This window comes from Solanum dulcamara, chromosome 9, assembly GCF_947179165.1.
Source record: "Solanum dulcamara chromosome 9, daSolDulc1.2, whole genome shotgun sequence".
NCBI lineage: Eukaryota > Viridiplantae > Streptophyta > Magnoliopsida > Solanales > Solanaceae > Solanum > Solanum dulcamara.
In genome coordinates this window covers 73,194,812-73,221,497 of record NC_077245.1, presented here as the reverse complement: position 1 = coordinate 73,221,497, position 26,686 = coordinate 73,194,812, and the positions used below count along the sequence as shown (strand labels likewise).

At 33.0% G+C, this 26,686-nt stretch overlaps 3 protein-coding genes and 1 non-coding gene across 5 annotated transcripts; 1 reads left to right on the top strand and 3 right to left on the bottom strand.

The window, feature by feature from the left end:
* Positions 1–109: 109 nt before the first annotated feature.
* Positions 110–191, bottom strand: TRNAS-CGA (transfer RNA serine (anticodon CGA)). Its single transcript has one exon. It is a non-coding gene; the product is annotated as a tRNA-Ser (tRNA).
* Positions 192–892: 701 nt separating this feature from the next.
* Positions 893–7,092, bottom strand: LOC129904234 (probable beta-1,4-xylosyltransferase IRX9H). 2 transcript variants are annotated; one of them, XM_055979776.1, is made up of 5 exons: positions 6,950–7,092; positions 5,467–6,602; positions 3,334–3,583; positions 2,993–3,199; positions 893–1,457 (listed from the first exon to the last, which is right to left on the bottom strand). In XM_055979776.1, exons 2-4 carry the CDS (start codon positions 6,384–6,386, stop codon positions 3,032–3,034), a joined length of 1,338 nt encoding a protein of 445 aa, XP_055835751.1. In that variant the 5' UTR covers positions 6,387–6,602; positions 6,950–7,092; the 3' UTR covers positions 893–1,457; positions 2,993–3,031. The 2 variants fall into 2 exon arrangements, with proteins under 2 accessions (XP_055835751.1, XP_055835750.1); XM_055979775.1 differs by lacking the exon at positions 6,950–7,092 and having other exon boundaries at positions 5,467–6,928.
* A 2,383-nt stretch (positions 7,093–9,475) lies between these two features.
* LOC129902429 (uncharacterized) lies at positions 9,476–11,471 on the top strand. The gene is made up of 2 exons (XM_055977663.1): positions 9,476–9,947; positions 10,666–11,471. Exons 1-2 carry the CDS (start codon positions 9,555–9,557, stop codon positions 11,278–11,280), a joined length of 1,008 nt encoding a protein of 335 aa, XP_055833638.1. The 5' UTR covers positions 9,476–9,554; the 3' UTR covers positions 11,281–11,471.
* Positions 11,472–16,792: 5,321 nt separating this feature from the next.
* Positions 16,793–24,432, bottom strand: LOC129902428 (protein EMBRYONIC FLOWER 1). Its single transcript, XM_055977662.1, has 7 exons — positions 24,186–24,432; positions 22,782–22,972; positions 21,643–22,049; positions 21,425–21,535; positions 19,850–21,318; positions 17,817–18,774; positions 16,793–17,673 (listed from the first exon to the last, which is right to left on the bottom strand). The coding sequence occupies exons 2-7, from the start codon at positions 22,946–22,948 to the stop codon at positions 17,189–17,191; spliced, it is 3,597 nt and encodes a 1,198-aa protein (XP_055833637.1). The 5' UTR covers positions 22,949–22,972; positions 24,186–24,432; the 3' UTR covers positions 16,793–17,188.
* Between the last annotated feature and the right edge of the window lie 2,254 nt (positions 24,433–26,686).

The window sequence follows — 26,686 nt, the reverse complement described above, 5'->3', positions numbered from 1 at the left end:
TATTATTATATATTAACTTGAGGTCGATGTAAGAAATTTAACCCATAAACTTCAAGTCGTGGCTCCCACCGATACTGCAAGAGGCAAAAATAAAAATAAATAAAAAAGGCGTCGACAGCAGGATTCGAACCTGCGCAGGCAAAGCCCAACAGATTTCGAGTCTGTCTCCTTAACCACTCGGACATATCGACTAACAATGTTGCTTATCTTGCAAATAATTGATTTAATAAATCTTTACAATTTTGGGACAATATTGGTAAGTGTTTCTCTCATATTACAATTTATCCTGTGTTTTTGGAAACAGTAAAAGTCCTTATGCTGTGTACAAAAGTGTTCTAGACACATGATTTTATCAAGTAATGCCGGCTTATGGTCACAATTCAATTAATACCACGTTAGATTTGAGGTTGTAGAGTTTTTAGTAAGACTTCACGTTTTGTTCCAAAATGAAGTTTTGAAGCGATGTCAGATGACACTAGCTACTTGAAGGATAACATCTATCGATCACTAAATTGGATAGTTCAAGAAAAAATGTCCTTGCATCTCAATGCTTGTATTTCACTCCCACAACCCCATTTTCATGGATTAGGTTGTTCCCATTTCACTCCCACAACCCCATTTTCACGCATTAGGTTGTTTTCATTTCACTCCAACGTCACTGTATTTCAGTATAATTTTAAGGGTAAATGTATTGAATGAGTTATCTTAAATAAGTTTCAGGATTCAATAGTCAAATAGTGACAATTTAACATTCATTTACTAATCTTTTTGGTTCTTTTTCAACAGAACAAGAGCTATTAACCAGAACTTTCACAAGCAAATGACATGAACAACAATATATGTAGTGTAATCTCACAAGTGGGGTCTGGAAAGGATGGGATGTCTGCAAACATAACACAAAAAGAATGAAATTTTACTTGCATCATCAACTGAATTGGTTCATAGAGTATTCTGTATTACAATCAAGAAAACCTCTTCTCTTTGCTCTTGAAAATATCAGCCATAAAGATGATACCTTTAGTACACAATTTACTTTCAAGAAAACATAAAACCTTACAACCAATCTTGTAAAGGTAAGTAAAACATCGATACATGCACAAGACTAGCAACTAATCTGCAAGCTCAATGAGGTTGAATCCTCTATTGAACCATTAAGTTGGTTGTATAGTGAAAACCTTTAGTCTAAAAGAATTGGCTGGATACTTGAAACTCTACATTTGTGTAGATGGCCATGAATTCTCACCAATCAGTTTGCAAACCACCTGGCTAATTGTGGCTTTCCACTAGGTAGACAGACGTGTAAAGTGGGATAAACTCAGCAACTGAACATAATTGTTTCTGTAAAACAAGATACTTCAACATGGATTCAAGACAGAGAAAATAGTCCTGTAATTAACCCTTAGCTGATGGTGGGATAAAGTTTTGCAGCAGATGCTCATTATCATAACTAGTTCTCCCTGCAATTAAGAGCATGGTATATACATATATCAGAAAAAACAAAAACCAAAACTTATTGAGAAGTGAACGAGAACTAATCAATGTAGTAGTAAACTTAGATGCAATTTATGTACTATGATCTTTAAAGTATTTAAAATGAGGTAATTCTCCTATTACCTCGTGTCGCTGATATAACCAAGGATTTCAATAGTGCTAGTTCTGGTAAGTTCTCTCGTTTTCCTACGGGGTAGGATAGGTGGTAGTATTGGTACCCACTCTCTTAGCAGTAGTATTAGCACTATTCTTGTTCAGCGATTGTTGTTATCATCTGTGTTTCTTGTGCTTCGGTTATTGCACTAGTTCGTTGTTGTTATTGTTCTTTCTCTGTATGCTATGTATTGCTTTACATCGCGCTCTATTTCAATGGTGTTACTGCTTTCATTTCCATATTCTCTTTTTCAAAGTCAAATTGCTTTGAGATGCTTTACTTGAGTCGAAGGTCTATCTAAAACAACCTTTCTATCTTTACGAGGTAGGGGTAAGGTCTGCATATACTCTACCCTCCAGAACCCCCACTTATGGGATTACACCTGGATATGTTTTTGTTGTATTTTTGTTCTGAGGCTGACAGTGCAGCAGAAGTTATCACTTGTTAGCACCTTAGACTTAAGGCATGGGTTTATTGTTGTCTATGTAATCGAGAACATGAATATTTAGATCACTTATTTTTTTCAATATCCCTTGTGCTAGAGTAATGTATAGTTACAAGGGAAGATAGTCTTATTTAGGTGGAAGGTTACTGCTGTTTCAGCCTTTAAGGTAACAAAGGAAGGAGCAGTTTAATCTTAGGCTGTTCGAAATTCACCTTTGTTCTGTTTGAACATTATGTAGCAGGAAAGTAATCAGTCTTCCAAGAAAATGCAGAAACAAGGAGGTTCTACTACCTTGGCATTCGTGTCCAAGTCCAAAAAGTTAGTCGGCATGAGCTGTCATATATCTCCTAGCTTTAAACTTGTAGATTCAGGGGTATGCATCTTGTTAAAGAATATTGTAAATGATATTATCTATCAATTAGGATTAGTCATAATTAGTTAGATACACCATTTAAACTCTGTAGCTTGGGGGATTAATGAAGTAGTATTTTCTCTCAATTTCTCTTCTTTTGCACAACCTAATATGTTATCCCCTTGCTATGATTGCAACAAAAAAATTTAGCAAAGAAAAAAAAGTGAAATTAGATTAAAAGAAGCAAAATGAGGCTTCCCATATATTCTGGTAGCTTTTGAACAATCACGACGGACAGAAAGAAGTGGAGTTATGTTCCTATTATGACAAGTAGACACTTCAAACAAAAGTTGCAATCTGGATAAGTAATAAATTTCCAAAACATTGAAATAGATTGTGTATTGTGTGATCTGTTTCTATCATAAAAAACTAAAAATTGCAAAATAAAGAATGTTAAGAAACTCCTTAGATAAAATTCACATGATATTTCTTAAAAAGAAAAGAATACTAATAAGCTCCTACTGAAAACTTATGGACATAATTTGCTAACCTTGTTTACGCCGTAGAAGCACTCTCTATGTCAGCATCTTCACATGCTAGAAGCAATAGTGCCTGGATAATTCTTTGACCACCACTCATGAGGGTATGGATACAACAGCTCCGTATTGAATTGCCAAACCATAATTCTTGAGCAGTGCATTGGAAAGCCTTCCATTTGGCTTTCATCTCCCACAACTTGTTCAATAAATGTTCTCACCTATAATATATGATCATTGAGAATCATTTTATTAGATTAATAATCATGTAATTTGTGCTGAATACAGATGATCCCACGAATAAAATAATTGTTTACACAACTATCAGAGTTACAGTAGTAACGGTGAAACTCACTTGGAAGCCACTTTCAACCATATCAAGATGCCTGATGGGCTCTAGAGTTGGTCGGTTCCACGTCTTTGGATCCCAAAGTACTGTACTATTGAATGCAAATCCTGATATTTCAGCATAGAATGTCTGGAATCTTTTCGCCATTCCATCTGTATGCCAACCTACAACCTGAGAGCCATTACATATTGGACCCTGCAAGATAACTTTCCTATTATTTTCAGCTAGTCTTGCCACAATCCATGTCCCGAAGCGGCTGCATACAACAATTTTCTATCAAGAAAGCTGATACACAGACTGGTAAGTCAGAAAATTAAGTATATGAGCAAAATGCATCATCTTTGTCAATGAGAGCCAGTAAATGCTTGCAGTTTTGTCAAAGGCGCGCTTTAAGCGCTATTCAGCCCTTATCGACGCTCAAAATGTGTTATGTGCTTCACCTCGCTTTATACGCTTCAGTGTGGTCATCAAGGTTCGAAGGCAAACTTTTCCTTGCCAATGAGCCTCCTTTGAAGAAGTGACACTAAACAATTGATATTTCACTTTATCATACTTTTTTTTTCAATTTCTTTGGTTATATATTTGTCATTCATGTTTATAATTATTGGTCTTGGACTAAACATATATATTTGTATCTTTTTCTCCCTCTGCGTCTTTTTTCATTAAAGTTCACACATTATTTGCGCTCTGCGCTTAAAGCCCCAATGGACCTTAGAGCTTTTTTTCGCTTTTCGCTTTTGATAACACTGAATGCTTGAAAGCAATAGCAACCCGAGACAGATCAAAGACCAAAAAAGGAATGATTTTTGTTTTTAAAATGCAACTTAAAATGAAGATACAGAATTAAGAAACATAAGCGAGTAGGCCAAGTTTTCATTCTTTTGTTCTGGAAACCTTTAGAGTATAAAAAGTGTAAAAGTGGGACAAGCAAATGTTCTTTTACTTAATATATTTCACATAGTTGTATTTCTTCAATTCCTCAGTTTATATGATTGTTGTTTGTGTTATATTTATTTCTTCTACAGTTGTATAAATAATATATTATTTTCCAATCATCAAAATGTGAACTTCGGTTGTACTTTTCAGTTAATTTCCCAGCAATTCTTGGTGTTTTTCGCCTTTGACAATACTATAAGATCATAGACATGACAAAATATTTCTGATCACTCTCACATATGAGAAGATTTTCAAGTGATTGGAAGCTAGAAAACAAAAGAATGAATATTCATGTGAAGATTGGACTCATCAAAGGAATGGCACATTTCCCACTAGATCTGCTTTGTGACATATTAGCCATGTTATTAGTCATACTCCCTCCGTTTCAATTTTTTGTATGGATTTGAATTGGCATGGAGTATAAGAAAGTAAAGAAGACTTTTGAATGGTCTTAAATTAAAGATATGTAGAATTACCAAAATGTCATTTAATCTTGTGGTCTTAAACATGCCATGTGGAAAGTTAGAAGTAAATAATTGCCAAAAAAGGAAAGAAACATTCTTTTTAAAACGGACTAAAAAGGACAGTAAGACAAACAAATTGAAACGGAGGGAGCAATATACAACTATGACAAAATCAACCAATCCTAAACTATTGTAGGTCGACTATATTAATCATATATATATTCGTTATGCTCCAATGCATATTCCTATCCACTACTAACTTGAATCCTGCTTGTTTCTTCTTCTATGTACAATCATCAATCAATCAACCATGGCTCAATAATCAAATTAGATGGGTCGGAGATATGATCCTTTATATCAGTTCTGCTCTAATGTACAGAGTTCAGGACAAGTATAATATCGAGCTGCTGTTTGCTTTCTTGATCCTTCATTTCACTAGTATACACTTATGAATTTAGCTTGAAGCAAAACATATAAAAAGGGAACAAGCGCTGTTACCAATTAGAGAATACAGATAATAACAACATCACAAGAATCAAAAGTAAAGAGATTATGCAAACACCAATAGAACTGAGCAAGCTCAACATTCCCTTCTGACATATCTGCTGCGAGAATTGCTTAAACGTATATCACAATCTAAAAATCAAAAGATTACTAGTGTGCAGGCTATTCACTGGAAAAAAGAAACAAAGAAAGATTACTAGCACACAGTTATACACAAAACGAATAAGTACATTACCTGATCTGTCTCATTTGTTCAAAGACATCTAGGGAGTATATGTTGGAATAATCTGCAAAGTAAATAATCCCATCAAGACGATGTGTTTCAATGTGTGTTAGTGCCATATTCCTTAGATGCACATTGTTATTTTTCACTTCAGTTGTGTTCTTCTTGCATACCAGATGCCTGTACATAACTCCAGTTCTCCTCAATATATCAGCTGTCGCGATTGATTGAGAGTCCATCTCCACAACTATCCACAACAAAGGAGGTGGGACTAATTTTAATGAGTGGGCCAAACGGTTAAGATAGTACGCTTGAAATGAACGGGCTTCTGTTGGTGTCACAATGATCAAAAGTTTTCTGGACACTATCAATTCTTGATCAAGTGATTGGTTAACAGAGGCATTGACAGCAATATCATCTTTCACTTCATCGTATACTAAGTTAGGCTCTGACATAGCATTATCCAGGAAAGCCGAACTGTTTAAAGTTGATGTCATATTTCTAGAGTCCACATCATCAAATAAGCGGTCATTTTCATAAGGGTGGAAGACCTCAAAGGATAAATCTTGATGTTTAGACATTGTATTTGGTGACAAATTTAGAGAAACAAATGAAGTGAGGCCAATAAAAACTCCACCAACAAAGCATATAAAGAATTGGAGAAATGCTTTCCTCCAAATTTGACCCTTTAACTTTGACTTCTCCAGGGGCCTAGATGATCTTCGCGACAAAAGAACAAGTAGAAATGTCCGAACTTTGTAAAATGCATAATCCAAGGAACCATAATAAGAAGACATCAACCCTTCAGGCGGTGTATAACTTTGATTACAGGACGATGACATTGACAATGGCGAGGAAACAAAACATGCTTCCCCATTAGTTCTATCCCCCGGACGAGGCACTGGGGACAATGCTCTTCTAATGGAAACCATTACAACAACTCAAATAGACCTTTGGTCTCTTTATGATACACCCTCTTGCCAGAATTATCCAATTTTACCTTCAGTCCTCCAACTGGCAAGCACAACTAATCCTACAGGTCCTTTCCAATTTAAATCAAAGGAAAAGGGGCAAATATACCCCCTCAACTCTGTGATTCAGAGCACATATACCTCTCGTTAAAAAGTAGCGCATATGTATCCCGCCACCTAACAAATGATGCATATTTAGACCATATCAACACAACTTCTAAAAGTATACATAGCTAAAACTAATATCAGCTAATAAATACTCCAAACTAGTTCATGAACTCAGTAATGACATTCAATATAAGTTCAAGCAACCTCAAAACCACATAAAAACCAATTCTTTTGGAGGATTTTGCAGCCAATCACAGCAGAATCTCAATTTCTGACCATTCCAAACATTCTTGGGAGCAAATATTAATCAAAACTCAACTAATGACACACTATGTTAATTAAAAATCAAAACTTTAAGAGAGAAAGAGCAAGACACTACCAACTAAATCTTAAATAAAAGTCAAGAAAACAAATACCCAGTATTAAAACTACAAGAAACACCAGATTTCAACTTCAGATGAGCAAATCTTGAGCTGAAACAAAAAGGGTCATCTCATTTTTGTTCAATATGAAATGGGGTTTTGAAATCTTGACGCGAGCAAAGAACAAGAAGATGCAATTGTCACTTCGCGTGGCTCTGTAAATAATCTCTTTTTTTAAAACAATTTATTATTAAAAAAAAAAAAAAAAAGAGGAAGACTTATCAGTTATCACATGACAGAGATAGGTTTATTAATTATTTATTACTATTTGAAAGAGTTTTATTGGACTTTTAATAAAATTCTATTTTGTATCAAATTAAGAATACAAAGGATGAGCTAAGCAAAAATACCCCCCACAAAGTCAAAGTACAATGGTATTTGATTTAATGAGTTTATGGGGTTGTGTTTGGTCGGGTGTATAAGGTAGAATAATGTTTGTACCAAATTTTAGTATAATTTTATTGTAAATTTAAGTTTAATATAATTAATATTGATATTAGGTATACGATATAATAACAAGCACAAAGTAAAAGTTTACAAGTAGGGTCAGGAGAAGGTGATGTGTACGTACACTTATTTGATTATTTTTATTGTATGAAGATATATGAAGCTTGTTTTCGATAGATTCTCGATTCAAATATATAAAGCATAACAAAAAAAGAAGAAAAAAAATAATATAATAAAGAAAACTAGTAGCACTAATAAATAACATGATAATAAAGGAAAAAAACAGATAATAATAATAATAATAAGAAGTCTAAGAAAGCCAGGGGAAAAAAGACTAATACCACTAAACTAAATATTATTTTTAATTATAGTTAATTGTCATAGTATTAACAATAGCAATACTATTTTTATACTTATATACACTCTGATTAGTATTATTTAGAAATCATTACATGTTATTTTTATATAACAAGCCAAATATTCGATTAAAAATGCTATTAACATAAAAAATCTAAACATTATTAATTTCAGTATTATTTGTCTTCGAATCAAACAATCCCTAAATTATATATATTTTAATGAAAAGTTACTTTTATATCATCTGATCATTTAAAAATATTTACAGAGTCTTTTGAATTCATAAAATTTGTAACTTTTAAAATAAGACATATTATTTGTTGAAATAATTAAGTGATGGTTTATGATGAAAAAAATATTTACACTAACAACATATAACTTAAACTCTCTATTTACACATATTTAAGATATTCATTTTTCTTTGATTAATGACCTTCTCTTTGGATTTTGGACTAAAAGTGATGACTATATTTATTGGGGTTTATATTTGTAAATAGCAGTATATTTATGAAAACTATGTTTAATTAAATCTATGTTTAGAATAATTAGATATGGTAAAACATTCTCACATCTTAAATAAGGTGCATATGGATAATAATAGAAATTAGCATAGATGTACTGTCTATCATTAAATCTTCTAATCATGTGTCCATTCATTTTAATAAAAAGAAAGGAAAAAAGGGGCAAATATATATTCTTCAATTTTATGATTTAGATCGAATGTATCGTTTATTAAAAAGTAATACATATATATTTTTATTATTTAATAAATATAATATAAATATTAAATTCAACATTGAGTTCCCCCTGCAATTGTTCACGTTCTCAATTCTGCCTTTATATCTTTTCTTATCTGTCCACATTAATACATGATTTGTCCCCATTTTTATTTTATTTTGCAGGCTATAAACAGTACTGCATACTTTTTGAATTTTCAATTTTAACTCATAATAAATGTGGATCGTGACGGAATAGTTAATGAAAGATCTTGGAGTCCAGTTCTTACTCCTTATTTTTTTTTATTGAAAGCGTTGTTTTTAGAATAGATTTTGTAATCCGCAAATTTAAATTTAATCGGACATAATTATAAATATCAAATACTAAACAAAAAAATTAATTAAAAAGAAATTCAATTGAGGGCTAAGCTAGCTAGCATGGAAAGTACGAATTAATTCAAATTATGTATATAATTCACTGAATATATACCTATAACAAAAATTAAAATACATAAAATTTAAATTTTGAATTTACTAGTTAATCTAACTTAATAATATACATACTATCATATACACGATCAATATAAAGAAATATTACATTTTTAATTCACCTGAAAATATCTAATAAATTTTCTCAAAATATGATTATTATTTTTTTGAAAACAAAACGAATGATATGACCCAATATCATAAACTTTTACATGTTGTTTTCGTTTTTGTTGGATTTTCATATTATTTTGTTGTTACTATTGTTTGGTTTTTTTAATTTTATCATCGATTTTTTCACTACTCTATTTTGTTTTTCATACTTCATTATTAATATGCTTTACTTGAATTGAATTGAGAATTTCTCAACAAATAACTTCTTTATTTTCATAAAATTAAAAATAAAACTTCATACACATATCTACTAAATCCAAACTTCAATTATACTGAATATATTATTGTCATATATTTTTTTCCCACCAAATAAGCTTTTATATTGAAGGATGAACTATCTCATTCCACACAATTATTGTACCATCTTTTTTATTTTACTCTTTCTCTCTCTTCATTTTTTTTTCTCTCTCATCATCACCATGAAAACCCATCACCACCACTCAAAGCTCAAAACCTCATTTTCCTGCGGCTTCTTCCGCCGCTGTACTCAGTCCGTTCTCAGCCCTACTACCACCACCCCACCCACACTACCCATTACACTTTCCGACCAAACTCCGTCGCCTTTGCCGGTGGCGCCGCCGGCGGCTCCGGCGAGTTCGTCGGAATCTTCATCTTCATCTAACACGAATTCACAGAGTTTTACTCAATGGAGATTTCCATTACCAAGTTCACCCCCAATTTCACAAACTAATATTTACCCTCGAGAAACCATGCAAATTACTAAAATTGCCCCTCCTGTTTTGTACACTAATTTGGAGGAACTTTTCCACGTGGCGGAATTACAGCTCACTACTTGTTCTGATTTGGACAAGGTTTGTTTAAATACTCTCTTAGCTTCAATTTTATGGTACTTAGTTTGATTAAGTACGAAATTTAAAATATAAAAATATTTTTTTACGGTCTAAAATAAGTCATACACTATAAATTATCTTATTAAGCATTTTAAAGGTGTATTGTTTCTAAACATATCAATTTTTTTTCAAACTAAAAAGAAAAAGCGTGTCATATCAATTGAAATAAGGAGTATATAATTCTTCAAACTTGTGACCTAAATAGAGTAGGATTTAATATTTAAATTTGATGAATTTTTAATTCATTTAAATAAGTTTTTGAAAAATTAAAAGCACTTTTTTAAAAAAAATATTTATTTTAGAGAATTGAAGTTGTTAGGTTTAAGTTTTAGGGGGGAAAAAGATATTATTGTTCAGAAGTTAAAAAAAAATTATTTATTTATTTTTGAAGCCGAACATTTAAAATGTTGATTAAGCATAAATTGTTGCTCTAATATAATAAAAAACTAGCAAATTTTGAAAGTTTAATAAAATATATTATATATTGACTTTTTAAGCTCTTATCGTTGAACACATTATATTTTTAAAATTACCAGTTTAAAAATCTAATATATGTTAAGATTTTTAGTGATTGACGCTAAAATATCCATGCATGTGTCCTGTCGAAAATGTCGCGTTCAGTAGAATCTTGTTTATTATATTCTCTATTGTTGATTTTGTATTTAAAATTTTCAACAAGGTTAAAGCAATGTACTTATTGGAGCATTCACTTGTTCCGAATCCGGTGGCAGCGATTGACGGTAGTGAAAATTCAGTGGCTTGCCCGGAGACAGTGTTAAGAGGGGTAGTGGGGTGTCTGAAAGACAGGAGAGTAGCAAAATCAGCAAGTAAAGTTTTATTAGCACTTTGTCTGTCGGAGAATAACCGACATGTGGCGGTTGAGGTGGGAGCTGTCGGGGCAGTGGTGGACATTTTGGCGGATTTGGATGTCGCAGCGGCGGAGAGATCATTAGCGGCGTTGGAATTGTTGTGTACGGTGGCGGAAGGGGCGGAGGAGGTGAGGGCCCACGCATTAGCGGTGCCGATGATGGTGGAGGTTATGGGGAGGATGGATGGGAGTCGAGGGAAGGAATACGCGATAAGCGTTTTGGCGGTGATATATGGTGGCGCGTGTGATGGTGCACCATTGGCGGCTCCGCCTGAAGAGGTGGCGCGTGCGGTGATGTTGGCTTTGCAAGGTGATTGTAGTGCTAGAGGGAGGAGAAAAGGGGCACAACTTCTTAAGATCCTTCAAAATCACGGGCGACCCAACCCGACCCGGGAGGAGGATGAAGCGGAGCCCCGAGTGGTTTGATTATGAAACTTTTTATTTTTATTTTTAATCAATAAGTAATGCTTTATTGTAGTAATTTTATTTCAGTTTTTCGTTTGTTGTAATTAGATTTAGAGTTTTATGTAAATAAACGTAAGAATATGAAATTAATGTTTATTTCTAGGAAATTTACTTTCTCCAGGAATACATTTTAACCTCAATACTATTATATTGTTCGAATTTTTCAGAAATAATATTACATTCATGTTGAATTACATTTTGATGAATTTAACAATTTTTTAATGAGTCCGAATAATATAGCATCAATATATATCTAATAGAAACCTTGATTTTATATATAATATGTGTTTATTTTCTCCATATTTTGCTAGTACATTCTTTCTGCTTTTTTTGTTTATTTCCTTTTAGTTTTGTCTATTTAAATTGGAGGTCGATTTTATAATTCATTATAAATATATATTTTTAATTATATAATATTTTCATGGAAGATCGGCAAAACGCAATTGCTAACACATGAAATGAAATTGCTAAACAAAACATAAGAGCTTTATACAATTTTCCCCCAAGAAGGTCTATGGAGGAGTTTAGGTCAAATTCATAATCTATTTATTTATCAAAAATAATAATTATATGAAGGAGGACATAAATCTTAACTTCAGAACATTGTTAAGATTGGTAAAATCAACCTTTAAAGACATTTGAATACAATAAAAAAGAGCAGATGAGTATCCAGCACGAGACAAATTAACTATTTACTCAATAATCTGCTTGATTTGCCAAGATGGTTCAAGTTTCTCCTTGAGTATGTTATTATTTTTTTTTGCGTAAAATGTTAACTCTTTATACGATCATTTTTATCTATTCAAATTATAATTGAAAATATTATTTTATCTGTACTTTAACTTTCTTTAAGAATATAATATAAATATTAAATTAACAATATAGTGACAATAGGTTTAAATATTATAATAAAAATATTTAATGATAATTAAGTTAATGTCAATGTATTCAGAGTTATTAAAAAATTTTTAATAATATTTATAAAAAATAGTGATTATAAATAATAATTTTATTATCGTTAAATAATTATGTAAAATTTATTTATTCAATTAACTGGAGGGAAACTTACAATAGATTTGCTGAAAAAGATGTTGGATTTTTGTGACAGTTTCACGTGGGAGGGTGGGTTGATAAAAACTGCAGGCAGTCAGTACTACTGAACATATTATTTTGTGTGTTTTGTAGTTATCCATCACCACTTTTTTTCCAAAAATTGTTATAAAAAGAGTCAAATTCAAGATCTAAAATTAATAGATTTCATTTAAATGGAATTTATAATTTTCAATCTTCATAGATAGTAATTTTATCCTAAAGATAAAGATAAAAAGTAAGATCTACTTATATTTTATTTTATTTATTTAAATTTATTTATAAAATTATATTGAATATATTATTAAAATATTTTATGTTTATTGCGAAAATTCCGTGCATTGTAATGAGTTATGTGTTTGCTTTCTATCTCCAAAAAAAAACGTTCTGATCTTTATGGATTCGGAATAAATTTTGAAGTCTTTATCCGAATCATATACATGCGGGAGAGTCGCACATACAATAACAAGGGGGGTTTGCCTACCCACCCTATTTGTTCCTTATTAATCTATATATGAATCTACTGAAACTATCCACTTCGATCAATTAGCCATCTTCTAAAAAAATAAAAATAAAAATCTCAATTCCAGTTACATAGATCTCCACTAGATAAAATTAATCATGAGTACGACTGGTGGATTGGTGGGAGAGGGGCAAATGAGGGTACACACAAATTAAATTAAATAAATATTTATCCGATTGATTAAGCTAAAAATAGTCGACATATGTATAATATACATATAATTCATATATAATATATGTATGATCGATATAATGAGTTTATAATTAATTAATCTATGTATATCGGCTAAAAAAAGAGTAAATATATGTCCGATTATACGTGTAAAAATTCGATCCCTAGTATAATAACTTAACCTTAAAATTTCCATTTGACTATTAATGAAATGATTTATATCCACATACATAATCAAAGAAAGTTATTTTAGACCACAAATTGCAAAAGTCTTTTTTGAATTTCTTTTCAAATTTTGTGTCAAGTCATATGATAATATATAAATTGAGACGAAGGGACAAGTATATGCTTTCACGATGTGAATTTTGTTATTATATCTAGCAGTATATATATTAATTTTCATATTACTAATATCATGATTATAAATGGTTACCTATATTATCTTTTATATGACAGGTTTGATACAATAATTTTTTCTTGTATATGTTATCAGTGTATATATTTTGTTTAAACTCTTGTTAGAAACCTTAAGATCGACCCAATAATAAAACCATGGAGAGTACACTTAGGTCTGGACAATATATATTTAGTTCTTACAAAATCTGTAATCTCTCCTCATTTCAATATTTTATTTTTCGATAGGCTAGTTTGATCCAATTCAAATTGGGCGTGAAATTGCATTTGCTACTGAAGCTTTCTAGGGTCACACCCTAGAAGAGTGCAAATGACAAGTAGAATGGTCTGATTTTACTTAGTAGCCTAAATCCGCGTATTCCTTTTAAAATCAAGTGTGCTTTAGTTATTATTAGCTTCGGAACAACCCATAGGCTTAATTACTTCGAATTAGGGCTTGAACTCAATTATTAAAATGAGTCTTCTTAGGTTTTTCTGGGAGATAGGCTTTCCCCAACCCTCGTGAATCTTGCCTTGCTTTGAACTAGAACTCTAAAATTAGTACACATACTATAAGAGAGTGGTAATTAAAATACCCCTCATCTTGTATGTTGACCGAAGTTACAATAGTAACATTAATGAACCCTCGAATATGTTCAAAAGATCTCAAAATGATCTTGTAATAATTTGGGGAAGCTAGAATTCACAAAATTCTATTTCCATCGAGAATTGAATTAATCTTTCCTTATTTAACAGAGATGTTAAGGTGGATATTCTGATCAAAAAATTAGGCATGACTATATATATTGCCGAAAATTAGGTTTGGGCAAATGGCAATTGTGAGATATTAACATTTTGATTATTGCGATAGAACAAACAGTACCATTTGCGAGGGAAAAAAATGCACATTATAAAGCATGGAATCAATAAATGCACAAATAATAACACTTTGATTATATGGATTATATATATATATAGCATGGAATCAATGAAACGTAACTGGGAGGGAGTTTGCACTTATAGTTATAGTACGTGTCTTTCCAGTATAGAGGAACAACAATTTTTTCACTTACTATATACATCTTTAATTTAACATTTTAACTATTTGAATTTTGAATCCAACTCGAACCTATATGACATGTCCGATCGATATGCGTGATTTATCAGACGTAGATCTAAAGTTTAGATCATTCTATGCAGGGGAGGAGTTAGGCGGGAATAAGAGCGGAGTTCTGAATTCTTTTTAGTGAAAAATTACACTGTATATTCAAGGTTAATATTATCTTCTTATATATATATATATATTATAGATGTTGACCTCCCTTGATTTATTCGTACGTTTACTTCATATATTTTGAACTCTCTTAGTGAAAGTTAGATATGGCTCTGCCTGATTCTTTGAGTTCAATATTTGAGTTTCTTAGATTGGACAAACCCATATATTAAAGTTATGAGTTCATATTTATTATTTATTGTAATTTTAATAAATTTTATATAAATTAAATTTATGTTATGAATCTGATACTATAATGTTCGATCCGCCTATGAAATTCGTCTTTCGCATATATCATATGAGTATGTATATACAATTCACTTTTAAGATGCTTTGATTGTGAAATATTCCTAATAAACATGCCAATATCGCATGAGACTCGAAATCTCACACTAGAAAGCATGATAATTAATTTTTTTCAAAACATAGTATTAAAAATATATTTTTTATGAATCTTTCGCGATATAAATTTCAAATATCGAATAATTAAAAAAAAATTGTAAGTGAATGGAATTTAGCAAGTACGTTGCTCAGTTGCTTTATTCGTGACCTCGTACGTTTGCCCTAACCTGAGGTTGTCTTTTAACCAACAAAAAAAGAAAAAGAAAAAAGAAAAGAAAAATTAAATTCATTAACCCACTCGCAGATGAAAGAGCGTAGGAGTACGCTTTTTTAATCTTTCACGCGCTTAGAATGAACATCGACGTGGATGTCCACCCATACGTTTGAGTTGTCCAACACTAAACTATGAAGTTTCAGTATTTCCAAATTTACCCTTTAGGAAATATTGAACGATTAATTCAGATTTGCATCGAATCTTAAGGAACGGAACTAGTAGATCAGCTATGATTTGTACAAGCCGGAACTTTGGCTCAAACGTTATATATATATATATCAATAATGGATTGAGGTACATTTCGATCGAACTCAAACACATGAAATTTAAATCTCGAATCTATCTCTGTGAACTAGAGACATTTAGTCAATAGAGGGTGACCACGAAAGTTAGAGTACTCGTCTAAAATTTCAGTTCTTTTGTTTAACCAAAAAATCGAAATTTTAAAATCGAGAATTGAACTGAATATCTAAGTTTTAGAAAAAATAGAATTGAAACTGAACTAAAGAATTGAATTAATTTGGTTCAATTTTTTTAGTATTGATACCCACCCCTAGCGAAGAAAGGAGGGAGAACTCATTATCTATTTCACCATAATTCTTGACGGTTGTTCTATTTTTGTATAACATTATATAATGAGATATTAGATATTAACTTTATTAGTATTATATATATTCGTTATAATTGAAGAAAAATATTAAAGTAATGATTGAGAAGTCAGTTAATTAGAGAGATGAAAGTTTATACTAATCAAATAGTATAATGAATTAAATACTTTGAATTACAAATCTCAATGGATCTTTTTAATCTTACGCTAGATTCGTGCATCCCTAAGGAAAAAAAAAGGCTACTCCTTTATTTCAATTTATATGGTGGATTGATGAGCACAAAATTTAAGAAAAGAAAGAACCGAAACTTATGACCATAAATATATTATCAGATTTATGTGGCTATAAAAGTATGTCAATAACGATAAAATAAAAAATTTAACGTTAAATTGTTGCAAAATGCAGATTTATATCAGTCTTTCTTAAACAGACTAAAAAGGAAAAACAAACAAATGGAGTACAAGTTTAGATTCAAAATTGAAGTATAATCAACTATACATCAATTTCAAACTAGTTGGAACCAATTAAACAATGACATACCCAATGTAGGTTCTGAGGAGGGAAGATTGTAAGTAGATCTTACCCCCCACCTTAGAGGGAGAGAGACTGTTCCTGATATGCTATCAACTCAAGGAAAATAATTCAAAGTAGTCCAAAAAAAGAAGTAATAGAAGTACAAGATACAACAACAAATAATAACAAAAGAACAACAGATAGTAACAGAACAGAAGCTGCAACAATTCAATATGATAATTGAGGTATAAAAAGCGATCGAAAGTAACAGAAATTGAAAGAGAAGAAACTACCAAAATAAGCTATGACTTCTAATATGAACTTACATATAAAAGACAACACATTTCAAGCTTATTCTTCTTTTACAACAAAAGCACAACAACTACACACAAGCTATGGAATCAGTTTCAAGTTTGTGTCCAGAGTATAACAACTCTATTCAAATTTTCTGAACATTTTGATACATTTCTTATTATCACAGATAAAGTAATTTGCCCTCAAAAGTACTCTAACTGGTATACTAAATGAAATTGTCATGCTGGGAAAACCAACCAACATTAACCGCATCTCACGAATCTCTGGAACCATACAAAAAGATGATATAACCAAGTATAAGTTAGGAGGTATGCTTTCAGCAGAACTGAGTCTCCACAACAACAACAATGATATACGATTCATGGACTTCACAATGCACGGCCTAATGGTGGTAATCGCCCAGCGCTTTCCTTTACAATTCTCCGCTGCTTTCGCTTATTATTCAAGTCAATATTGTGAGATCCCTCTCTTGTTGAGCTCTTCTTGACGATTCTGGTATCCTTTATGGTCCTAGTGTAGGGGTTCCCCTCTTCTGGTACGCTAAAGTCAGCAGGGTTTTGATTAAGGCTGCAAATAAAAGTTTCAGAATTGCTTTTGACAGGTACAGCTCTAGCAGTGGTGTGGCCTTCCAAGTCGAGGAATTTTGAAGTATTACGATCCTGCTGTGGAAGCACCCGAGAACTTGATGTGCCTTGGTTTCTTTTTTGCTCGTCCTTGTCAGGACAAGAATCTCGAGTCATGCTCAGCAGGCCATTTGAAGGCACAAATCTCTGCAATTTGCTTCCGCCACATTGCGAAGGCGCATAAGATTTTCTTGATTTCTCTTGTCCTCTAGGCTTGAAAGATATTTGATCTGTAAACTCAGCTTATTAAAGTTTGCTTCATTCATACATGGAATAACATATAGACTGATTTAAGTACAGGAAGTGAATGAAAATATTCTAGAAAATTGACACTTGCTGAAAAAGGAACAAAAATATTATTTTGAGCTCTAACCTGCACAATAACCACCAGGGTGTACCCCAGGGGACTCCTTCAAGGGGTGATGTGATAAATATGAGCCATTGAGAATACTCTGCTTTCCATCGATATGAAACCTCGGGTGATAGCTGCAGGGTGAAAAAGGTTTCTCCAGGAGCTTGTTTGCATCAAGATTGAAAGGAGGAGTTGATGGCATCCTTCTGTCCATAAGGCTGAGTAACTGCATAGCTGGGATTGTCTCATTACAATAAGGATCTAAAGACCCCATACCTTTCTCATTCAAATCAGATTTGGGAAAACGAAGATGATGGTCATTCTGCATTCTCACATCACCACACTTTATGTCACTTATAGTCCTTCCCTTCTGAAGTGAGGCAGGTGCCTGTCCACGAATCATTTTATTATTTGGCTGACCGATGGATTTCTGTGGAATTCCAAGTCCCAATGGCGGCATGTTCTGCACAGTTGGAAACCATACAGGCTTTGCTCCTTCACCAGGTCTGATGTGCATGGAAGCAGAACCTTGCCCTCCACTGGAAAATTTCTGCTGAGTTTGTGGAAAAGTACCAAAGAGTTTGGTCGGTGGTCTTTCCATCCCGAGGTGGTTCCTCTTGAAATGAGAGATTTGGAGAGAAGTTCCTCTGCTTGCTGCAACATCAATCTTCTTATTCGCATTGGTTGGATGGAAACTAGTTACACCAGCACGTGACAATGCCACTGCTTCACTCTCATGTATTTTAGTATATGGCCTTGCAAAACCATCAGTCCTTTCAATCATTGATTTGGTTCTGGTCTCAGTAAGACCTCTCTCATACTGGTTCTTAGCCATTAACTCCACAATTTCCATTGGTATATCATCTGACAACCCTCGTTCTAAAGTCTTCTCAGAATGTTGATATCTGTGATGCTTAATTGCATCTGAATGCTCCAGAAATTCATTAAGATTTTCTTTGTTATGCTGACGAGGCGTTTCCTGCAAAGGGAATGAAATCTCCATTAATTCACTGAATACAAGCAGTTACCTTAAAGCTTGCGCTAGTAAAGTTGCCTTGACTAACTCTACAACACTCATGAAACAACTCCAAAGAACAAGTGACACAAGCACTGAGTGAAATTCATTTCACCCAAAACACATATACAGCAGTATTAAGCAAATATAACAAGAACCAAGCAAACTCAGACTTGAAATAATAAGCACAACCACACCAGTAAATGTAATGGTATTGTCTCTCAACATCCAGACTCGAAATTCAGCTAGTTGATTCAGTAGCTTCTTTTGTTTTAAGAACATAAAAGAAGTGAAAGGAAAAACGGGATGTGGCTGTCTAAAGTGAATATCATTTCTTACCTTTTTCATACTATAGCGATCTATGAAACTCAACTTCTCACATAAAGATGTTCTATAATGGAATCAGCAGTCCTCTAAGATGTATCAAAGAAGTTTTCGAAACAGAAAACAGATCTAAGTTATCCTGTTGCCTTTTCCCAAAAATCTATCAATCTCCCTCAATCCCATTTGTCAGATCAACACAATCAATCTGAACTGTAAGGTATAGCTCTTTCTGAAAATTAAGAGACAAAGGACAGTCTTGTTTCTTTTTTCTTTTTTGCTAATAAAGGACATTGTCTTTCTACAATATCTATTTCGACAAGTGAGGATTGCTCAGTTCTATTCAATATATCAGTGCAAATTTATTAGCAATATTTTATCTTTTCCATCATATAGACCTGAACAAAAGTAGTATAGGTATGTGAAAGGTAAAAGTTTCTGCAATGTGATTTTGAAGGCAATTTCAAATATCTCTGCAGGTCCCCTCACATGTAAAGAAAAACTACAATCGCGAACTATAAAAAATTTCAGTTTTACTTTATAGTCTGAGAAACCGAAGAAAAGAAATGTTTCTAAATCAACTCTACTTAATATGCATTTTTAGCCATTCCACATAGATCCTTTGACCTCAGTGGAAATAATTGAGGGTAAGGGGAGGAAACCAAATCATCACAAACGAAAGGGAGGCTCAAAGTAAAACAAGGAAATAAACCAGTACCATTATCTCAGAAACTTGAAGGTTTCCCTTCTGAAGTAGAACTGGAGAGTTTTGGATCTCTTTCCACATTGATGCTGTCTGCGGAACTCCCTGGTTGAGGTCATAAATCACTTCTTTCCGTGATGATTGACCTGATTCAGGCACATTTGACTGTCTGATAAGAGTATTATCTTTCCTTCGAGGATCACTACTCTTATTGCCATTCTGGAGAATGAGTGGCCAGTTTGTCATATTTTTGCTTTGGGTAATATCATTCTCCGTACGTTTGTCAGAATCTCTGAAGCTGTTCAAAGATAGGTCTAGCCTCACTTTAGCAGATAATTCACGCACTGGCTGAAAGGACACCTTTCCGATATCAGTGGTCACTGGTATGAGATTATTCCTCCTGGTCGAACTTTCCCCTGGGAAATTATTGTGAGGATGCATAAGAGTTGAGGGAACACACCCAACTTCAGGAAACTTACTACTTTTCCAACACAAATCAGAGTCTCTATCTGTTCCTACCAATGACTGATATCTACTTAAATGAGGTTCAAATTTCCCACCCATGGAAGAATGTTGCACTGAATGAACGAGGCTATTAACAGCACCATATCCCTGTTGCACTGAATGAACCAGGCTATTAACAGCACCATATCCCTTTAAACCTCCATTTCCCATGGTTGTATCCTGCCAGCGCATTTCAGGGGAATATCCATCAACAGGTCGAAGCTGCTTATTTTTCTTTTTATTTATTCCATTTCTATGCCTGATTCGCAGAGTTCTGTTACCATTAGGTGTACCTTCGTCATCAGATTCCTTCTCATCTGAACGTGAATCAGCAGTTTCAACTGCCACGGAACTCCTCTCAACTCCTCCATTAGATGAACGGACCCTTTTAGCAATGTTGCATTGTATTCCCATCTCCGACAGATTGCTGTCAACTTCTTGAGGCATCTTCCTCTTTTTCTGAAAGTATCTCTTATCCTTAGGAGTACCAACTGGTTCTAGCTCAGGAGGCACCACAGTCGTGGTACTCGATGAATTACGATCTGCTTTGGCAGGACGAGTCTCTAAATTGACTTGTCCACCCAATATATCAGTCAACAGACGCACCTTTCGAGTTTTCCGACGAGGCAGATCATTTGGAACATCATTGTGTGAATCACACTGTCTATTTTTAGCCAAAATTGTGTCACTTCCTGGAGATGTTCCATTGTAGTCTCTCAATTCAATGGAAGGTAACCTGCTCAGTTTTGTTTTACTGGTTTCAAGAGCCTTATCATTAGTATCCGGTACATCAGATTGCTTAAAAGCTGTTGAGGCTGTCCTCTGACCGTCATTTGGAAAACCCATTGTTGTCTCTGCACCAATACCAGCACTTACATCATCAGCACTTATGTAGAGATTTCCATGGGGAACAATTTTACCCCCTGACAGATTTGAGTCAGAGCTTGCAACTCGTATGATGTTGTTTGACAGATTAGCAGCTGTTTTGGAAACCAAAAGAGTTCTGGTTAATTTAAAGCAATACAACGCGTGTATATTGAAAATCATAGGATATTGACACAGCCAAAAAAATTGCAATTGAATTACCAGGGCTGTTTCTGTCTATTTCTTTGCTTGAGCAATGTTTAGATATTGCTACCTCAATAGTTGGATATCTGATCTCCTCGTTTCTAACATTTCCTGAACCAGTTCTGTTACCTGAAAAGTAATGTGGATTATAAACACAGGCAGAAATTATTATCATTCTAAATGAAAAGAAACACCCAAAATATGTAACATAGAACATGAATTATAAAAGAAAATACCATCTGTGACAGCTTTGTCTTCAACCACACTAGTGCACCTTCCTTTGAAAGGTTTACATAAGAAGCCATAGCCACTGGTATTGGCAGAATCATCGATAATAGCGTTGTTTTTGTCAACTTTTCGTGAGGCTGAATCATGCTTCATCTCTGGCAATGCATTTGTCATAGCACGGCTAGTAGGAGCCATGTTTGTAGAGATCAATCTTCTTCTGCAGCTTGGAGAAAGGATCTCAATCTCTTCTCCTGCACTTTCTGTGTCAATCTCGTGAATGCAATTTTTGCATAGCCACCACCTAAATTTGGGAGCATTTAGAGGAGGAAGTTCCTCAGAAATACTACGGTCACTGGCTGATGTAAAAGGTGAACAGCTTTTCTGGTCCTCTTTTCTTTTCTCAGCAACATATCCACTGTGTCCAACGTAAGAAATGGGGTCAAGAAGATATCAAACCAAAAGAGATCAAAAAAGTCTTATGATAAGCCATGGAGGACATAGGATTTTGGTTATAAAGACTTGGCAGCATATATATACACCGAAAAACATCTCAATTTATTGCTTGGTTTTACTCGATCCTCACAAGGCTTAATAAGACTGTAACTAATGGTAAAAATTTTCGATGGAAACATAAAATTTATCTGGAGAAGAATTTCTGAAGGAGATTTTAACCACAAAGCAAAAGTTTTACATACGTGACAATTAAAGTGACGTGCCACGATTCATCCAGCTAAAAGTGTGAACTTAGTAAAGCCAGCTATACATCATCTCTAAACTCTCTACACTCTCCTTTGATACAACATATGAGTATGCAATATTATCAACCACATATTGTTATTGGTGTGGCATTTTTTGAGCTTTTAAGTCACTTTTCTATGCAAAAGGAAAAAGGATCTTGTATGAATTCTGAGTATAGAATTCATGTTCTCTTTTATTGAACCAATATCTGCCATCAGATGCATAGTCTATTTGTCTATCCAATACTATAAGGTGACCATCAATAACCAACAATCAAGTGTCAAGACAAAACAATCAGCCTCTAAACCGAGTGAATCGAAGATAGCATAAAGGAAAGGAGTATATATAACAGCAACAGAAACTTAGGTAAGCAACATCAAAAGACAAATTATAGAGATTGGAGACTCACCGTATAGAAAAATGTTGACAACTTCCTTCCTCTTTCTTCTGCATAGGAATATCAAGGTCTATAGATATTGATTCAATTTGTATGAACGATCCCAAGGATTTAGACACAGGAGTATCAGTATCACTTGTGTGAGTATTTTCTTCCACTGCTATGTTACCTTTCTCCATGTAAAAAGGAGAATCACTAAAATTCTACACAAGCAAAATTCAGTTCAGAAACTCAAAGAAAAAGCAGCACTGCAAACACATATATTATTTAGATCAAGATACTTATCAATTAGTAGACAAAATATGTCCTTATGTGTTTCTGTACACTAAAAAAATTGGAACTTTATCATCAAACCATGCTTAAGGTACTTAAGGGTCGATATACACGGCAAGGCTCCAGTCCAGACACCAGAACATGATTACCAAATGTATATACACTGACCGACAATGTTATACCACCATGTCATCTTAAAGATAACTGTAGGTAACCATTCACAAAAGGCGTGGCGGGGGGGGGGGGGGGCGGGGGGCATACGGGATATCACCTACTATATGGCAGTTTAAAATTCAGCATAAAAATTCTTTAATTATCAGTGTATACAACAACAACATACCCACTATAATCCCACAAGTGGGATTTGGGGAGGATAGTGTATACAGAGACCTTATCCCTACCCCGTAGAGGTAGAGAGACTGTTTCCGAAAGACCCTAGGCTCTAAATGCTCTAAACCCTAGTCTCAATAACAGCAAAAATTTAATCTTTTACCATCAAAATGCATTACAGTAACAGACACATATATACCTAAGCTAAATTAAAATAACACACCAACAGTAACCATATAATAAAGTTAGAATCATTTTGTATCCACTCTATAGTTTTATCAAAATGCTTACCTCACTACCAACAAATAAACTTAATCCAAAAGCTATAAAGACAAAGCCTTTATCAATAATTCCACAATTCACATGAAATACACAAATTAGGGTTTTGTCCAAATGCTAACCTCACACCCAACTCAATGAACTTAATCAAAACTCCATAAAGATCAAATCTTTATCATTAAATCCACAAATCAAATAAAATTACACATAAAAATTAACAAATCAAGAACACATAAGCAAAATTAGGGTTTCATCGGCGTCGATACCTAGGTAACATAAACCTCAAACAAATCAAACCCCACAACCTTAATCACACTAAAATCAATAATTAAAGAAACAAAAAACCCAACAACCACACAGAAATGAACAAAAAAAAAAAACTAAATCTTGAAAAACGTTACATCTGAACAAAGTGAAAACACAAGAATCAGCTAAAAAGTAAAAAGAATCAATTAAATTCAAAACCCACATAGCAAATCAGCTCAAATAAAAAACCCAACAATTAAAATCTAAAGATTTGAAAAAATTGTTTACCTTTTTGCCCAAATTCGATGAGAAAAACCAGTTTTTCAACTTCAACGGATGATGAAAAAAAAGCTATCTTTGTAAAGAAGAAACTGAAATGAGTCCAGATTTGCAAGAATCTTGAAGTGATTTTAAGTATAAAGTGATGAATTTGGACTGTGAAAATGAAAGAGAAACCCTTAGGTTTGGGATGAAAACATTTTTTGAGAGAGAAAATGATAGAGAGAGAAAGGGATGAAGAGGAGTGAGAGAGTGAGTGAGGGCTTTATGTTTTTTTTCACTACAATTTATTTCTTGTTATTATCTATCTATACACACACATTGCGTGTATCTAGCATTTTTATTTTTATTTTTAAATTTTTTTGCATGTGTAATAGAAAGAGAAAATTGATAAACCCTAGCCAACGCGTGTAATGCACGTGCTGGAAATGAGGGTGGGATTGATAGTGGAAGTCAGTGTCGGAAGACAGGTGGCACGCACTATTGGGTGATTTGAGTGGTGCGTGCTGACGCGATTATGTTTGGCGCGTGATTGATGATGAGATCGAGGAAAGAAAGAAACCCTAAATATTTTTGTGGGGATAACCCTAATTTTTTTTAATTTATATTTTTGGAAGATGATATAATAGTAATAATAATGATAATAATAATAATAATGAATTGAATAGGAAAGGGAACAACTTGTTATAAACGTAAGGCACAAAATAGAACATGAAAGATGTGGGGACCCCATATAAAAAAGGTGATTTTTTAAAAAGTTTTTGGAAATATTATTTTTATCCTATTATATATGTTTAGTGAATCTTCTGTTTAATTTGTTTAGAGTATGTTAATTTGTCGTCAAAGTTACTCTCTCACACAGCGGCGAAACTAGAATTTAAAGTTTATAGGTTTATGATTTTAATTATTTTAGGTTATTGTTTTTAAACTAAATAATTTGTATATTTAATAAATTTCTTTAAAAAGATATAAGATTTAAACTAATATCATTTGGTTCGATCGAACCTGCACACTCTACACTAGCAAGAGCTAAGAGATCGAGATAGCGAAGAAATAGAGTTTAGTTCATTGCGTTAGAAATTCACACGCTTTACACTAGCTCCGCCCCTACTTACACATGCGAGAGCGCGCTAAGAGATCGAGGTAGCGAAGAAATAGAGTTTAATTAATTCATCGCGATAGAAATTTATCAAGTCTAAGAAATAACCAATCATCCAACGAAAAAGGATAAATTGTCCGGATCTAATATTTCAATTTGATGGATTAATTAGACGTTTAAAGTTTTAGCATTGTATCCATTAAGTTCGTTAATATTATATGGAGGACTTCTTTAGAGTATATTGAATCAATATAAGTATATATATCCTTCTTAGTATAAATTTCATGAGACTTTGTTTGAGAAATTATTCGATTATTTAAGATGTTCTGTTATTAGTGTGGGTTAATCTTCACTTTCATTACATCGATGTGGACCTCATAAAATAGCAATAGAATTTTTTCATACATTTATAATTCATGGTCTAATTAATTAGACAACATCTTTCTTCGAACACAGAAGTTACTAAGAGAAAACTTTGAAAAACAAAGTCGATAGTGTGGAAAATCCTTCAAAAAGTTATGCAGGGACATCCTGTATTGGTAAATAGAGCATCCTCTCTGCATAAATTAGGTATACATGCATTCCAATTTGTTTTAATGGAAAGATGCGCTATTTGTTTACATCTATTAATTAATTTATAAGGAATTCAATATCGATTTTGGTAGAGATCAAATAATTGTTCTTCATGTACCGTTATCCTTAGAGGCTCAAGTAGGGGTCCATTTGCTTATATTTTTTCGTACGAATCTTTTGTCTCTGGCTAACACAATTTGAAATAAAATTTATATGTTTAAATAAAATGTATTTTTACATGTATAATAACTACGCTTGGCATAGGTTTGGATGAACTCGTATATAATCAACGGATAATAAAAGGAATTATTAAACTTTTTGTTTAACAACTCTATAAAATTAAATAAGTTTGTATATATTTTGTGGGGATAACCCTAATTTTTTTTTAATTTTTTTTTTGAAGATGATATAATAATAATGAATTGAATAGGAAAGGGAACAACTTTTTTGTAAACGTAAGGCACAAAATAGAACATGACAAATGTGGGACCCCCATATTAAAAAAAGTGATTTTTTTAAGTTTTTGGAAATATTATTTTTATCATATAGTATATATATTTCGTGAGTCTTCTGTTTAATTTGTTTAGCATATGGTAATTTTGGTCGTGAAAGTTACTCTCACGCATGCAAGAGCTAAGAGATCGATGTAGCGAAGAAACGCAGTTTAATATTTAAATTTGACGGATTAATTAAACGTTTAAAGTATTGAAATTGTATCCATTAAGTTCGTTTGTATGGAGGACTTCTTTAGAGTATATTGAATAAATATAACTATATAATTATATATATCCTTCTTTTTATACGATTTTATAAGACTCTGTTTTAGCAAATGAATAGA

Excerpts from the sequence above, each read along its gene's own strand:
- LOC129904234 (XM_055979776.1), bottom strand. The coding sequence starts at position 6,386 with ATGGTTTCCATTAGAAGAGCATTGTCCCCAGTGCCTCGTCCGGGGGAT. Across the intron at positions 3,584-5,466 it reads GAACAAATGAGACAGATCAG|CCGCTTCGGGACATGGATTG; the intron begins GTAATGTACTTA and ends TGTTGTATGCAG. Across the intron at positions 3,200-3,333 it reads TGGTTGAAAGTGGCTTCCAA|GTGAGAACATTTATTGAACA; the intron begins GTGAGTTTCACC and ends CATATATTATAG.
- LOC129902429 (XM_055977663.1), top strand. The coding sequence starts at position 9,555 with ATGAAAACCCATCACCACCACTCAAAGCTCAAAACCTCATTTTCCTGC. Across the intron at positions 9,948-10,665 it reads CTTGTTCTGATTTGGACAAG|GTTAAAGCAATGTACTTATT; the intron begins GTTTGTTTAAAT and ends ATTTTCAACAAG.
- LOC129902428 (XM_055977662.1), bottom strand. The coding sequence starts at position 22,948 with ATGGAGAAAGGTAACATAGCAGTGGAAGAAAATACTCACACAAGTGAT. Across the intron at positions 18,775-19,849 it reads TTCAAGTTTCTGAGATAATG|GAAACGCCTCGTCAGCATAA; the intron begins GTACTGGTTTAT and ends TTCCCTTTGCAG. Across the intron at positions 17,674-17,816 it reads CCCTGGTGGTTATTGTGCAG|ATCAAATATCTTTCAAGCCT; the intron begins GTTAGAGCTCAA and ends CTGAGTTTACAG.